Raw genomic sequence first — 17,021 nt, 5'->3', positions numbered from 1 at the left:
GACACTAACATGCTGACATACTATTAGACACTAACATGCTAACATACTAATAGACACTAACATACTATTAGACACTAACATGCTATTAGACACTAACATACTATTAGACACTAACAGACACTAACATACTATTAGACACGAACATACTATTAGACACTAACACACTAAGACACTAACACACTATTAGACAGTAACATACTATTAGACACTAACATACTAATAGACACTAACATACTATTAGACACTAACATACTAATAGACAGTAACATACTATTAGACACTAACATACTAATAGACACTAACATACTATTAGACACTAACACACTAACATACTAATAGACACTAACATACTATTAGACACTAACATACTATTAGACACTAACACACTAACATACTAATAGACACTAACATACTAATAGACACTAACATACTATTAGACACTAACACACTAATAGACACTAACATACTAATAGACACTAACATACTATTAGACACTAACACACTAATAGACACTAACACATTAATAGACACTAACATACTAATAGACACTAAAACACTAATAGACACTAACACACACTAACACACTAATAGACACTAACACACTAATAGACACTAACACACTATTAGACACTAACAGACTAACACACTAATAGACACTAACATACTAATAGACACTAACATACTAATAGACACTAACACACCAATAGACACTAACACACTAATAGACACTAACACACTAACACACTAATAGACACTAACATACTAATAGACACTAACATACTACTAGACACTAACACACCAATAGACACTAACACAATAATAGACACGAACATACTAATAGACACTAACACACTATTAGACACTAACACACTAATAGACACTAACACACTAATAGACACTAACATACTATTAGACACTAACACACTAATAGACACTAACACACTAATAGACACTAACACACTATTAGACACTAACACACTAACATACTATTAGACACTAACACACTAACATACTATTAGACACTAACACACTAATAGACACTAACATACTATTAGACACTAACATACTAACATACTATTAGACACTAACATACTATTAGACACTAACATACTATTAGACACTAACACACAATTAGACACTAACATACTATTATACACTAACATACTAACATACTATTAGACACTAACATACTAACAGACACAAACATACTAACAGACACTAACATACTATTAGACACTAACACACTAACATACTATTAGACACTAACATACTATTAGACACTAACATACTAACATACTATTAGACACTAACAGACACTTACATACTATTAGACACTAACAGACACTAACACACTATTAGACACTAACAGACACTAACACACTATTAGACACTAACAGACACTAACAGACACTAACACACTATTAGACACTAACAGACACTAACAGACACTAACACACTATTAGACACTAACAGACACTAACACACTATTAGACACTAACAGACACTAACACACTATTAGACACTAACAGACACTAACACACTATTAGACACTAACAGACACTAACACACTATTAGACACTAACAGACACTAACACACTATTAGACACTAACAGACACTAACACACTATTAGACACTAACAGACACTAACACACTATTAGACACTAACAGACACTAACACACTATTAGACACTAACATACTATTAGACACTAACATACTAACATACTATTAGAAACTAACAGACACTAACATACTAATAGACACTAACATACTATTAGACACTAACATACTATTAGACACTAACATACTAACATACTATTAGACACTAACATACTAACATACTATTAGACACTAACAGACACTAACATACTAATAGACACTAACATACTATTAGACACTAACATACTATTAGACACTAACATACTATTAGACACTAACATGCTATTATACACTAACATACTAACATACTATTAGACACTAACACTAACAGACACAAACATACTTAGACACTAACATACTATTAGACACTAACACACTAACATACTATTAGACACTAACATACTATTAGACACTAACATACTATTAGACACTAACAGACACTTACATACTATTAGACACTAACAGACACTAACACACTATTAGACACTAACAGACACTAACATACTATTAGACACTTACATACTATTAGACACTAACAGACACTAACACACTATTAGACAGACACTTACATACTATTAGACACTAACAGACTAACTAGACACACTATTAGACACTAACAGACACTAACACACTATTAGACACTAACATACTAACATACTATTAGACACTAACAGACACTTACATACTATTAGACACTAACAGACACTAGACACACTATTAGACACTAACAGACACTAACATACTATTAGACACTAACAGACACTTACATACTATTAGACACTAACAGACACTAACATACTATTAGACACTAACAGACACTAACACACTATTAGACACTAACAGACACTAACACACTATTAGACACTAACATACTAACATACTATTAGAAACTAACAGACACTAACATACTAATAGACACTAACATACTATTAGACACTAACATACTATTAACATACTAATAGACACTAACATACTATTAGACACTAACATAGACACTACACACTAACAACTAACATACTATTAGACACTAACATACTAACATACTATTAGACACTAACAGACACTAACATACTAATAGACACTAACATACTATTAGACACTAACATACTATTAGACACTAACATACTATTAGACACTAACATGCTATTAGACACTAACATACTATTAGACAGTAACATACTAACTTACTATTAGACACTAACAGACACTAACATACTAACAGACACTAACATACTATTAGACACTAACATACTAATAGACACTAACATACTATTAGACACTAACATACTATTAGACACTAACAGACACTAACATACTATTAGACACTAACATACTATTAGACACTAACAGACATCAACACACCAACAGACACTAACATACCAACAGACACCAACATACCAACAGACACTAAGACACCAACAGACACTAACATACCAACAGACACTAAACACGAACAGACACTAACATACCAACAGACACTAAACGCGAACAGACACGAACACACCAACAGACACTAACACACAACAGACAACAGACACTAACACACCAACAGACACTAACACACCAACAGACACTAACATACCAACAGACATTAACATACCAACAGACACTAACACACCAACAGACACTAACACACCAACAGACACTAACATACTAACAGACACTAAAATACCAACAGACACTAAACACGAACAGACACGAACACACTAACAGACACCAACACACCAACAGACACCAACACACCAACAGACACCAACAGACACTAACATACCAACAGACATTAACATACCAACAGACCAACATACCAACAACTAACATACTAATAGACAGTAACATACCATTAGACACTAACATACTAATAGACACTAACATACTAATAGACACTAACATACTATTAGACACTAACATACTATTAGACACTAACACACTAATAGACACTAACACACTAATAGACACTAACATACTAATAGACACTAACACACTAATAGACACTAACACACTAACTAACACTAACATACTAATAGACACTAACACACTAATAGACACTAACACACTAATAGACACTAACACACTAATAGACACTAACACACTAATAGACACTAACACACTATTAGACACTAACACACTAATAGACACTAACATACTAATAGACACTAACATACTAATAGACACTAACACACCAATAGACACTAACACACTAATAGACACTAACACACTAACACACTAATAGACACTAACATACTAATAGACACTAACATACTACTAGACACTAACACACCAATAGACACTAACACAATAATAGACACGAACATACTATGAGATACAAACACACTAACAAACACTAACATACTAATAGACACTAACACACTAATAGACACTAACATACTATTAGACACTAACACACTAATAGACACTAACACACCAACAGACACTAACATACCAACAGACACTAACATACCAACAGACATTAACATACCAACAGACACTAACACACCAACAGACACTAACACACCAACAGACACTAACATACCAATAGACACTAACATACCAACAGACATTAACATACCAACAGACACTAACACACCAACAGACACTAACACACCAACAGACACTAACATACCAACAGACACTAAAATACCAACAGACACTAAACACGAACAGACACGAACACACTAACAGACACCAACACACCAACAGACACCAACAGACACTAACATACCAACAGACACTAACATACCAACAGACAGTAACACACCAACAGAGACGAACACACAAACAGACACGAACACACTAACAGACACCAACACACTAACAGACACCAACAGACACCAACACACCAACAGACACCAACTGGCACTAACACACAAACAGACACTAACACACAACAAGACCCTAACATATTAACAGACACCAACACATCAACACACCAACACACTAACAAACACCAACAGACACGAACACACCAACATACTAACAGACACTAACACACCAACATACTAATAGACACGAACATACCAAAAGACACTAACATACTATTAGACACGAACATACTATTAGACACGAACATACTATTAGACACGAACATACTATTAGACACTAACATACTATTAGACACTAATATACTATTAGACACTAACATACTATTAGACACTAACATACTATTAGACACTAACATACTATTAGACACTAACATACTATTAGACACTAACATGCTGACATACTATTAGACACTAACATGCTAACATACTAATAGACACTAACATACTATTAGACACTAACATGCTATTAGACACTAACATACTATTAGACACTAACAGACACTAACATACTATTAGACACGAACATACTATTAGACACTAACACACTATTAGACAGGAACATACTATTAGACACTAACATGCTATTAGACACTAACATACTATTAGACACTAACATACTATTAGACACTAACATACTATTAGACACTAACATACTATTAGACACTAACATACTATTAGACACTAACATACTATTAGACACTAACATACTAATAGACACTAACATACAATTAGACACTAACATACTATTAGACACTAACACACTAAGACACTAACACACTATTAGACAGTAACATACTATTAGACACTAACATACTAATAGACACTAACATACTATTAGACACTAACATACTAATAGACAGTAACATACTAATAGACACTAACATACTATTAGACACTAACATACTATTAGACACTAGACACTAACATAATAGACACTAGAACTAACACTAATAGACACTAACACACTAATAGACACTAACACACTAATAGACACTAACACACTAACTAACACTAACATACTAATAGACACTAACACTAACACACTAATAGACACTAACACACACTAACACACTAATAGACACTAACACACTAATAGACACTAACACACTAATAGACACTAACACACTATTAGACACTAACACTAACTAATAGACACTAACATACTAATAGACACTAACATACTAATAGACACTAACACAATAGACACTAACACACTAATAGACACTAACACACTAACACACTAATAGACACTAACATACTAATAGACACTAACATACTACTAGACACTAACACACCAATAGACACTAACACAATAATAGACACGAACATACTAATAGACACTAACACACTATTAGACACTAACACACTAATAGACACTAACACACTAATAGACACTAACACACTATTAGACACTAACACACTAATAGACACTAACACACTAATAGACACTAACACACTAATAGACACTAACACACTATTAGACACTAACACACTAACATACTATTAGACACTAACACACTAATAGACACTAACATACTATTAGACACTAACACACTAACATACTATTAGACACTAACATACTATTAGACACTAACATACTATTAGACACTAACATACAATTAGACACTAACATACTATTAGACACTAACATACTATTAGACACTAACATACTATTAGACACTAACATACTATTAGACACTAACACACTATTAGACACTAACATACTATTAGACACTAACATACTATTAGACACTAACATACTATTAGACACTAACATACTATTAGACACTAACATACTATTAGACACTAACATACTATTAGACACTAACATACTATTAGACACTAACATACTATTAGACACTAACATACTATTAGACACTAACATACTATTAGACACTAACATACTATTAGACACTAACATACTATTAGACACTAACATACTATTAGACACTAACATACTAATAGACAGTAACATACTATTAGACACTAACATACTATTAGACACTAACATACTATTAGACACTAACACACAATTAGACACTAACATACTATTATACACTAACATACTAACATACTATTAGACACTAACATACTAACAGACACAAACATACTAACAGACACTAACATACTATTAGACACTAACATACTATTAGACACTAACAGACACTAACACACTATTAGACACTAACAGACACTAACACACTATTAGACACTAACAGACACTAACATACTATTAGACACTAACATACTATTAGACACTAACATACTAACATACTATTAGAAACTAACAGACACTAACATACTAATAGACACTAACATACTATTAGACACTAACATACTATTAGACACTAACATACTATTAGACACTAACATGCTATTAGACACTAACATACTATTAGACACTAACATACTAACATACTATTAGACACTAACATACTATTCGACACTAACAGACACTAACATACTAATAGACACTAACATACTATTAGACACTAACATACTATTAGACACTAACATACTATTAGACACTAACATGCTATTAGACACTAACATACTATTAGACAGTAACATACTAACTTACTATTAGACACTAACAGACACTAACATACTAACAGACACTAACATACTATTAGACACTAACATACTAATAGACACTAACATACTATTAGACACTAACAGACACTAACATACTATTAGACACTAACATACTATTAGACACTAACAGACATCAACACACCAACAGACACTAACATACCAACAGACACCAACATACCAACAGACACTAAGACACCAACAGACACTAACATACCAACAGACACTAAACACGAACAGACACACCAACAGACACTAACATACCAACAGACACTAAACACGAACAGACACGAACACACCAACAGACACAAACACACCAACAGACACTAACACACCAACAGACACTAACACACCAACAGACACTAACATACCAACAGACATTAACATACCAACAGACACTAACACACCAACAGACACTAACACACCAACAGACACTAACATACTAACAGACACTAAAATACCAACAGCCACTAAACACGAACAGACACGAACACACTAACAGACACCAACACACCAACAGACACCAACACACCAACAGACACCAACAGACACTAACATACCAACAGACATTACATACCAACAGACCAACATACCAACAACTAACATACTAATAGACAGTAACATACCATTAGACACTAACATACTAATAGACACTAACATACTAATAGACACTAACATACTATTAGACACTAACATACTATTAGACACTAACACACTAATAGACACTAACACACTAATAGACACTAACATACTAATAGACACTAACACACTAATAGACACTAACACACTAATAGACACTAACATACTAATAGACACTAACACACTAATAGACACTAACACACTAATAGACACTAACACACTAATAGACACTAACACACTAATAGACACTAACACACTATTAGACACTAACACACTAATAGACACTAACATACTAATAGACACTAACATACTAATAGACACTAACACACCAATAGACACTAACACACTAATAGACACTAACACACTAACACACTAATAGACACTAACATACTAATAGACACTAACATACTACTAGACACTAACACACCAACAGACACTAACACACCAACAGACACTAACACACCAACAGACACTAACATACCAACAGACATTAACATACCAACAGACACTAACACACCAACAGACACTAACACACCAACAGACACTAACATACCAACAGACATTAACATACCAACAGACACTAAAATACCAACAGACACTAAACACGAACAGACACGAACACACTAACAGACACCAACACACCAACAGACACCAACAGACACTAACATACCAACAGACATTAACATACCAACAGACACTAACATACCAACAGAAAATAACACACCAACAGAGACGAACACACCAACAGACACGAACACACGAACAGACACGAACACACTAACAGACACCAACACACTAACAGACACCAGCACACCAACAGACACCAACAGACACCAACACACCAACTGGCACTAACACACAAACAGACACGAACACACAACAAGACCCTAACATATTAACAGACACCAACACATCAACACACCAACACACTAACAAACACCAACAGACACGAACACACCAACATACTAACAGACACTAACACACCAACATACTAATAGACACGAACATACCAAAAGACACTAACATACTATTAGACACGAACATACTATTAGACACGAACATACTATTAGACACGAACATACTATCAGACACGAACATACTATTAGACACTAACATACTATTAGACACTAACATACTATTAGACACTAACATACTAATAGACACTAACATGCTAACATACTATTAGACACTAACATGCTAACATACTATTAGACACTAACAGACACTAACATACTATTAGACACTAACATACTATTAGACACTAACATACTATTAGACACTAACATACTAATAGACACTAACATGCTAACATACTATTAGACACTAACAGACACTAACATACTATTAGACACGAACATACTATTAGACACTAACATACTATTAGACACTAACATACTAACATACTATTAGACACTAACAGACACTAACATACTAACAGACACTAACATACTATTAGACACTAACAGACACTAACATACTATTAGACACTAACATACTATTAGACACTAACATACTATTAGACACTAACATACTATTAGACACTAACATACTATTAGACACTAACACACTAACATACTAATAGACACTAACATACTATTAGACACTAACATACTATTAGACACTAACATACTAATAGACACTAACATACTATTAGACACTAACAGACACTAACATACTATTAGACACTAACATACCAACAGAAAATAACACACCAACAGAGACGAACACACCAACAGACACGAACACACAAACGGACACGAACACACTAACAGACACCAACACACTAACAGACACCAACACACTAACAGACACCAGCACACCAACAGACACCAACAGACACCAACACACCAACTGGCACTAACACACAAACAGACACGAACACACAACAAGACCCTAACATATTAACAGACACCAACACATCAACACACCAACACACTAACAAACACCAACAGACACGAACACACCAACATACTAACAGACACTAACACACCAACATACTAATAGACACGAACATACCAAAAGACACTAACATACTATTAGACACGAACATACTATTAGACACGAACATACTATTAGGCACGAACATACTATTAGACACGAACATACTATTAGACACTAACATACTATTAGACACTAACATACTAATAGACACTAACATGCTAACATACTATTAGACACTAACATGCTAACATACTACTAGACACTAACAGACACTAACATACTATTAGACACTAACAGACACTAACATACTATTAGACACTAACATACTAATAGACACTAACATGCTAACATACTATTTAACAGACACTAACATACTATTAGACACAAACATACTATTAGACAAACATACTATTAGACACTAACATACTAACATACTATTAGACACTAACAGACACTAACATACTAACAGACACTAACATACTATTAGACACTAACAGACACTAACATACTATTAGACACTAACATACTATTAGACACTAACATACTATTAGACACTAACATACTATTAGACACTAACAGACACTAACATACTATTAGACACTAACAGACACTAACATACTAACAGCCACTAACATACTAAGAGACACTAACATGCTATTAGACGCCAACATACTATTAGACACTAACATACTAATAGACACTAACATACTATTTGACACTAACATACTATTAGACACTAACATACTATTAGACACTAACATACTAATAGACACTAACATACTAATAGATACTAACATACTAACAAACACTAACACACTAATAGACACTAACATACTAATAGACACTAACATACCATTAGACACTAACATACTATTAGACACTAACATACTAATAGATACTAACATACTAATAGACACTTACACACTAACAAACATTAACAAACGAACAAACACTAACTTGGTGGTAGTAGCAAATGTTTAAACGAGAACTTTGAAGGCCGAAGTGGAGAAGGGTTCCATGTGAACAGCAGTTGAACATGGTTCAGTCGGTCCTAGGAGATGGGCGAACGCCGTTCCTAAGGGAGGGGCGATGGCCTTCGTCACCCCTCGCCGATCGAAATGGAGTCGGCTTCAGATCCACGAATCCGGAGTTGTGGAGATGGCGCCGCGAGGCATCCAGTGTGGTAACGCGATCGATCCCGGAGAAGCTGGCGGGATCCCCGGGGAGAGTTCTCTTTTCTTTGTGAAGGGCAGGGTGCCCTGGAATGGGTTCGCCCCGAGAGAGGGGCCCAAGCCCTGGAAAGCGTTGCGGTTCCGGCGGCGTCTGGTGAGCTCTCGCTGGCCCTTGAAAATCTGGGGGATACTGTGTAAATCTCGCGCTGGGCCGTACCCATATCTGCAGCAGGTCTCGATCTATAATCCCAGATAAATAGCGAAGGGATCAAGTACAGTACAAGAACGGGGAACAATATATAACCGTAAATAGAACCGGTTGCCGGTCGGAAGGTCACTAAACAAAAGCAGATTGGAAGGCCATCGAGTGAAATAGACCAAAGAAAGGCGGGTAAACGAAGCGAGACTCTATGACTCTCCGAAGATGGGATAGGCTCCTCCTTTCCCTCGGTATGGGGTTCTGATTTGGGAGGGTGGCTTCGGACCGAGCCCAGTTCCGAGCCAAAGCCCAGTTCCCCGCATCGCCACATCGCCTGTATTGCGCCTGACCGGCTCAATTCCCCCTTTCCCTGTTAGGCACGGCTGCATGGCGCACCCATGGGCAGGTGCGTCGGCCGCGTCCGAAGGGGATTGGGTTGCCGGTGGGTGAACCGGGTCTTCCCACCTCGGGCTCCAATATCAAACGCCTGCCCACAGGTTAGTATGAGGAGGTAAGGGAGGTGCCCTCTAGTAGGGCCTCTGCAATCACAGAGCCTGATCACAGAGCCTCTGTTGTGAAACGTTTAAACGCGCCTCCCCCACTTACTTAGGTAACTCTAAACCACGATGGTTTGAAATGAACGCCAACCTTGACGTGGCCCGTCAAGAGTGAGCATTAAAGGGAGATGGCCGGTGCTTAGTAGTTAGGTACCACCAGGTGTAAGTTTCGCCTGAGTACGGGACTCTACAGTAGAAGCTCCCTTCCACACGGGAGCTCCCTTCCACACTTCTCGGAACATGAAGTGGGATGGCATGTGACTAATCATACTGTCTACGGATGGGTCCAAGGTTCCGAGGACCTGGGGTAATAACTACCCCCATGGTGAATAGAGCAGATAAAAATGCAGGCCGAAAGGGAGGTACCCTACATGCATACGTGCACATGGTAAGGTGCGCAGGGGCGGAATGGGAACATGTATCACTCACACCGGCGAAGCCCACACATAGTGTCACAGTTCCATACAATGCAGAGGGCGCTACCATCTGACGCACGGTCGAATAATCCCAATCTTTTGTCACCCTCAGGTCTTTTGCGGTGTCAGACGGAGTCAGGCAGTAGGAATATGATGCCCTCTCCAGCTGGAGGATGCCAGATACAGTAGTGCTAGTCCTTGGCGACCTTGTTTCCAAGTAAGTAGTGCACTGCACAAGACGGCTCGTAGGAGAATTGACGGCCCATAGCCGGAAAAGAGTCTGCCCCTCCATGCGGATCAACCGAGGGTCAAATGGCTCACGTTCAAAAGAGTCTGCCCCTCCATGCGGATCAACCGAGGGTCAAATGGCTCACGTTCAAAAGAGTCTGCCCCTCCATGCGGATCAACCGAGGGTCAAATGGCTCACGTTCAAAAGAGATGAGCCCCGCTTCGACCAGTGAAGAAATTCAATGAAGCGTGGTTAAAGGGCGGGAGTGATTGTGACTCTGTTATTAAGGCAGTCACAATCACTCCCGCCCTTTACCCGTGCTTCATTGAATTTCTTCACTTTGACATGAGGACACAAACCCTAACATACTATAACAGACACTAATATGCTAACACAGACACTGACGCTAATGGACACTAACGGACACTAACACAATAACGGACAGTAACATACTAACGGACACTATTAGACACTCAAACACTAACAGACACTATCAGACACTAACAGGAGGATTCCTTCAACATGCTCTAGTACATCACAACTAACTAGCGATTCCACATCGGATACTCACTGTCGGTCTCGCAGGCAACCGTGCCGTCGTTGGGGCAGAAGCGGGTCTCTACCTTGCGTCGTCCGATCTGCAGCTCGTGGGGGTCTGCCAGCTGGGCGCGGCACATGTAGCGCATCCTCTGCTCCTGGCGTGCCCCGCCCTGGGTCACGTTGATGGGCATCCACGGGGTCCAGGGGGTGTTCCTCTTTACCTCTGGACATGCCTCCAGGTTACACGCCTTGTACTCCTGTAGGGGGAGGGTTGAGGGGGAGGGAGAAGCAAGAGAGAGAGAAAGAGAGGTCTTTATTATAAAAGCATAGCTATATGGGTGCTGAGGGTGCTGCAGCACCCCCTGATGAATCTGAATAACAAAATATATATTAATACAAAATATTTTTTTTCTTCACAAAAGTAGTACACTGGGCCTTTACTAGTATTAGCGGAGATATAGACATCTGTAGCGCAGGGGGAAAAAAAACAATTCTGCATCTCATCTTTGGCAAAAAATAGTATTCAATAGGATTCAATAGTTGGAGTTGTTGCCCTGTCCCTTTCTCTGCCATTGTCATTGTAATGGAATCCAGAAAGAATCCAGAAAGAACAAAAACCTGTCCTCAAACATTTACATTAAAAGGTGCAAAGTTATGGGAAAAGACACAAAACATCCACATCCAATTAAATACACTGCTCAAAAAATAAAGGGAACACTAAAATAACACATCCTAGATCTGAATGAATGAAATATTCTTATTAAATATTTTTTTCTTTACATAGTTGAATGTGCTGACAACAAAATCACACAAAAATGATCAATGGAAATCAAATTTATCAACCCATGGAAGTCTGGATTTGGAGTCACACTCAAAATTAAAGTGGAAAACCACACTACAGGCTGATCCAACTTTGATGCAATGTCCTTAAAACAAGTCAAAATGAGGCTCAGTAGTGTGTGTGGCCTCCACGTGCCTGTATGACCTCCCTACAACGCCTGGGCATGCTCCTGATGAGGTGGCGGATGGTCTCCTGAGGGATCTCCTCCCAGACCTGGACTAAAGCATCCGCCAACTCCTGGACAGTCTGTGGTGCAACGTGGCGTTGAAGGATGGAGCGAGACATGATGTCCCAGATGTGGTCAATTGGATTCAGGTCTGGGGAACGGGCCAGTCCATAGCATCAATGCCTTCCTCTTGCAGGAACTGCTGACACACTCCAGCCACATGAGGTCTAGCATTGTCTTGCATTTGGAGGAACCCAGGAGGAACCCAGGGCCAACCGCACCAGCATATGGTCTCACAAGGGGTCTGAGGATCTCATCACGGTACCTAATGGCAGTCAGGCTACCTCTGGTGAGCACATGGAGGGCTGTGCTGCCCCCCCAAAGAAATGCCACCCCACACCATGACTGACCCACCGCCAAACCAGTCATGCTGGAGGATGTTGCAGGCAGCAGAACGTTCTCCACGGCGTCTCCAGACTCTGTCACGTCTGTCACATGTGCTCAGTGTGAACCTGCTTTCATCTGTGAAGAGCACAGGGCGCCAGTGGCAAATTTGCCAATCTTGGTGTTCTCTGGCAAATGCCAAACGTTCTGCACGGTGTTGGGCTGTAAGCACAACCCCCACCTGTGGACGTCGGGCCCTCATGCCACCCTCATGGAGTCTGTTTCTGACCGTTTGCGCAGACACATGCACATTTGTGGCCTGCTGGAGGTCATTTTGCAGGGCTCTGGCAGTGCTCCTCCTGCTCCTCCTTGCACAAAGGCGGAGGTAGCGGTCCTGCTGCTGGGTTGTTGCCCTCCTACGGCCTCCTCCACATCTCCTGATGTACTGGCCTGTCTCCTGGTAGCGCCTCCATGCTCTGGACACTACGCTGACAGACACAGCAAACCTTCTTGCCACAGCTCGCATTGATGTGCCATCCTGGATGAGCTGCACTACCTGAGCCACTTGTGTGGGTTGTAGACTCCGTCTCATGCTACCACTAGAGTGAAAGCACTGCCAGCATTCAAAAGTGACCAAAACATCAGCTAGGAAGCATAGGAACTGAGAAGTGGTCTATGGTCACCACCTGCAGAACCACTCTTTTATTGGGGGTGTCTTGCTATTTGACTATAATTTCCACCTGTTGTCTATTCCATTTACACAACAGCATGTGAAATTTATTGTCAATCAGTGTTGCTTCCTAAGTGGACAGTTTGATTTCACAGAAGTGTGATTGACTTGGAGTTTCATTGTGTTGTTTAAGTGTTCCCTTTATTTTTTTGAGCAGTTTTCCTTTGTCAAATAACATTAAAAAAAATGTTTTGTGCAGTATTAATCTACCATCCTTACAAACCACTTAATGTGGTCATCTAGGTTTGTACCTGTAGATTGTCCATCACCATGCAAAAAACAATGTATTATACAGTAATTGAGTACATTGAGGCATCAGGTGGTTTGTGAGGATATAATGTGATGATGTGACTCAGTTAGTAGAGCATGGTGCTTGCAATGCTAGGGTTATGGGTTCAATTCCCACAGGGGACCAGCATGAAAAAGTCTGAAAATGTATGCACTCACTACTGTACATTCCTCTGGATAAGAGTGTCTATGGAAAAGGAATGAATAGACCAATTCAGTTCTCACATAGAAATAAGCTGTGGGCCTCCTGAGTGGTGCAGCAGTCTAAGGCACTGTGCTGCGGTGTCACTACAGCCTGGAGTTTGATCCCATAGGACAGTGTAAAATTGTCCCAGTGTTGTCTGTGTAGGGGAGGGTTTGGCTGGGAGGGGTTTATTTGGCTCATTGCACTCTAGCAACTCCTTGTGGTGGGTCAGGAACCTGCAGGCTGACTTTGGTCCTCAGTTGAAGTGTGTTTCCTCTGACACATTGGTGTGGCTGGCTTCTGGGTTAAGCGAGCAGGTGTTAAGAAGAGTGTCATGTTTTGTAGGACGCATGACACAACCTTTGGTTTTCCCCAAGCCCGTTGTGGAGTTGCAGTGATGAGACAAGATTGTAATTGGATATCAAGAAATTGGGGAGAAAAAGGGGGTAAAAATTACACCAAAAAAAGAAATAAGTTGCATTTGCAAAGTATTTAAAGAAACTGAAAACCTATATCAAGCAAGTATTTTTATATTCCACAAGTATCAAATGAACTGTTTTGTACATATAATTATCAGACTCAAGTTACAAATGCTGGTAAACACTGAAATACATTTAGTCTACATTTCTTCACAAAAGTAGTGCACTGGTCCGATATGTTCAGCGCAGGCAAAACATTTTTTTTTGGGGGGGGGGGATAAATGCTGCATTTATTAACAATGACCAACACAATTCCAGCCAAAATAGAAGATTGTAAGAAATATTGTAGCCTACTATTACTATATCCAACCCAACTAGATTTGTTGCCAGTAACATGTATCCCAGTGTTTTATTTTAATTTTTGACCTGCGACTCCCAAAAAAGGGTGGTACAAAACTTGCGACCCCCGCATATGCACATGGAAGTGTGCACACAATTGTTTGCGCAAATGTAGCCAGCCATAAACTGTGATTTATTTTCAAAACGCAAGATAGGCTACATAAATAAACTGCCTTTTACACCTGCATTTGGTGCTGAAAGTCATTCATGTTAGCAGCCAATATCAACGAGCGATATATTATCTCACTTCTCCGGAGTCCAGAGCAGGGCCATAGTTTCCAATATATTTCAAGAAAGTTTTTTTACTATTTTCTACATTGTAAATGAATAGTGAAGACATCAAAACTATGAAATAACACATATGGAATCATGTAGTAACCAAAAAAGTGTTAAACAAATCAAAATATATTTATATTTGAGATTCTTCAAAGTAGCCACCCTTTGCCTTGACAGCTTTGCACGCTCTTGGCATTCTCTCTATCAGCTTCACCTGGAAGGCTTTTCCAACAGTCTTGAAGGAGTTCCCACATATGCTGAGCGCTTGTTGGCTGCTTTTCCTTCACTCTGCGGTTCAACTCATCCTAAACCATCTGAATTGGGTTGAGGTCGGGTGATTGTGGAGGCCAGGTCAACCAGAGCAAAATCCTATGCCTACTTGTAGTGAATGTTGCAGGATCTGATGGAAAGCATGTTGTGTCCATACCGCTCCATCACTTTGGAGGGCAGCCTGCCTGCAGAGTGCTTGTTGGCTGCCGAGTAGATCTGTGCTTCCTCACAAATATCTTCATAAATTTGCCAGAATATGTTACATCGTAATTCCATAATACTGAAGTCAGTGCGATGTTACA

The 17,021-nt window shown here is 38.8% G+C and overlaps 1 protein-coding gene across 5 annotated transcripts in view; it reads right to left on the bottom strand.

The window, feature by feature from the left end:
• Positions 1-17,021, bottom strand: part of LOC112224267 (semaphorin-5B) — a 202,061-nt gene that overhangs the window by 28,348 nt on the left and 156,692 nt on the right. For all 5 annotated transcript variants that reach the window (XM_042319451.1, XM_042319446.1, XM_042319462.1 and 2 more), the window contains one exon: positions 12,794-13,019. In XM_042319451.1, coding sequence (XP_042175385.1) covers positions 12,794-13,019 — 226 coding nt within the window. The remainder of the gene's footprint in view (positions 1-12,793; positions 13,020-17,021) is intronic.

Source organism: Oncorhynchus tshawytscha, linkage group LG03 (genome assembly GCF_018296145.1).
Source record: "Oncorhynchus tshawytscha isolate Ot180627B linkage group LG03, Otsh_v2.0, whole genome shotgun sequence".
NCBI classification, from domain to species: Eukaryota; Metazoa; Chordata; class Actinopteri; order Salmoniformes; family Salmonidae; genus Oncorhynchus; species Oncorhynchus tshawytscha.
The sequence above is the reverse complement of the archived record's forward strand: the minus strand, read 5'-3'. Positions and strand labels throughout refer to the sequence as shown.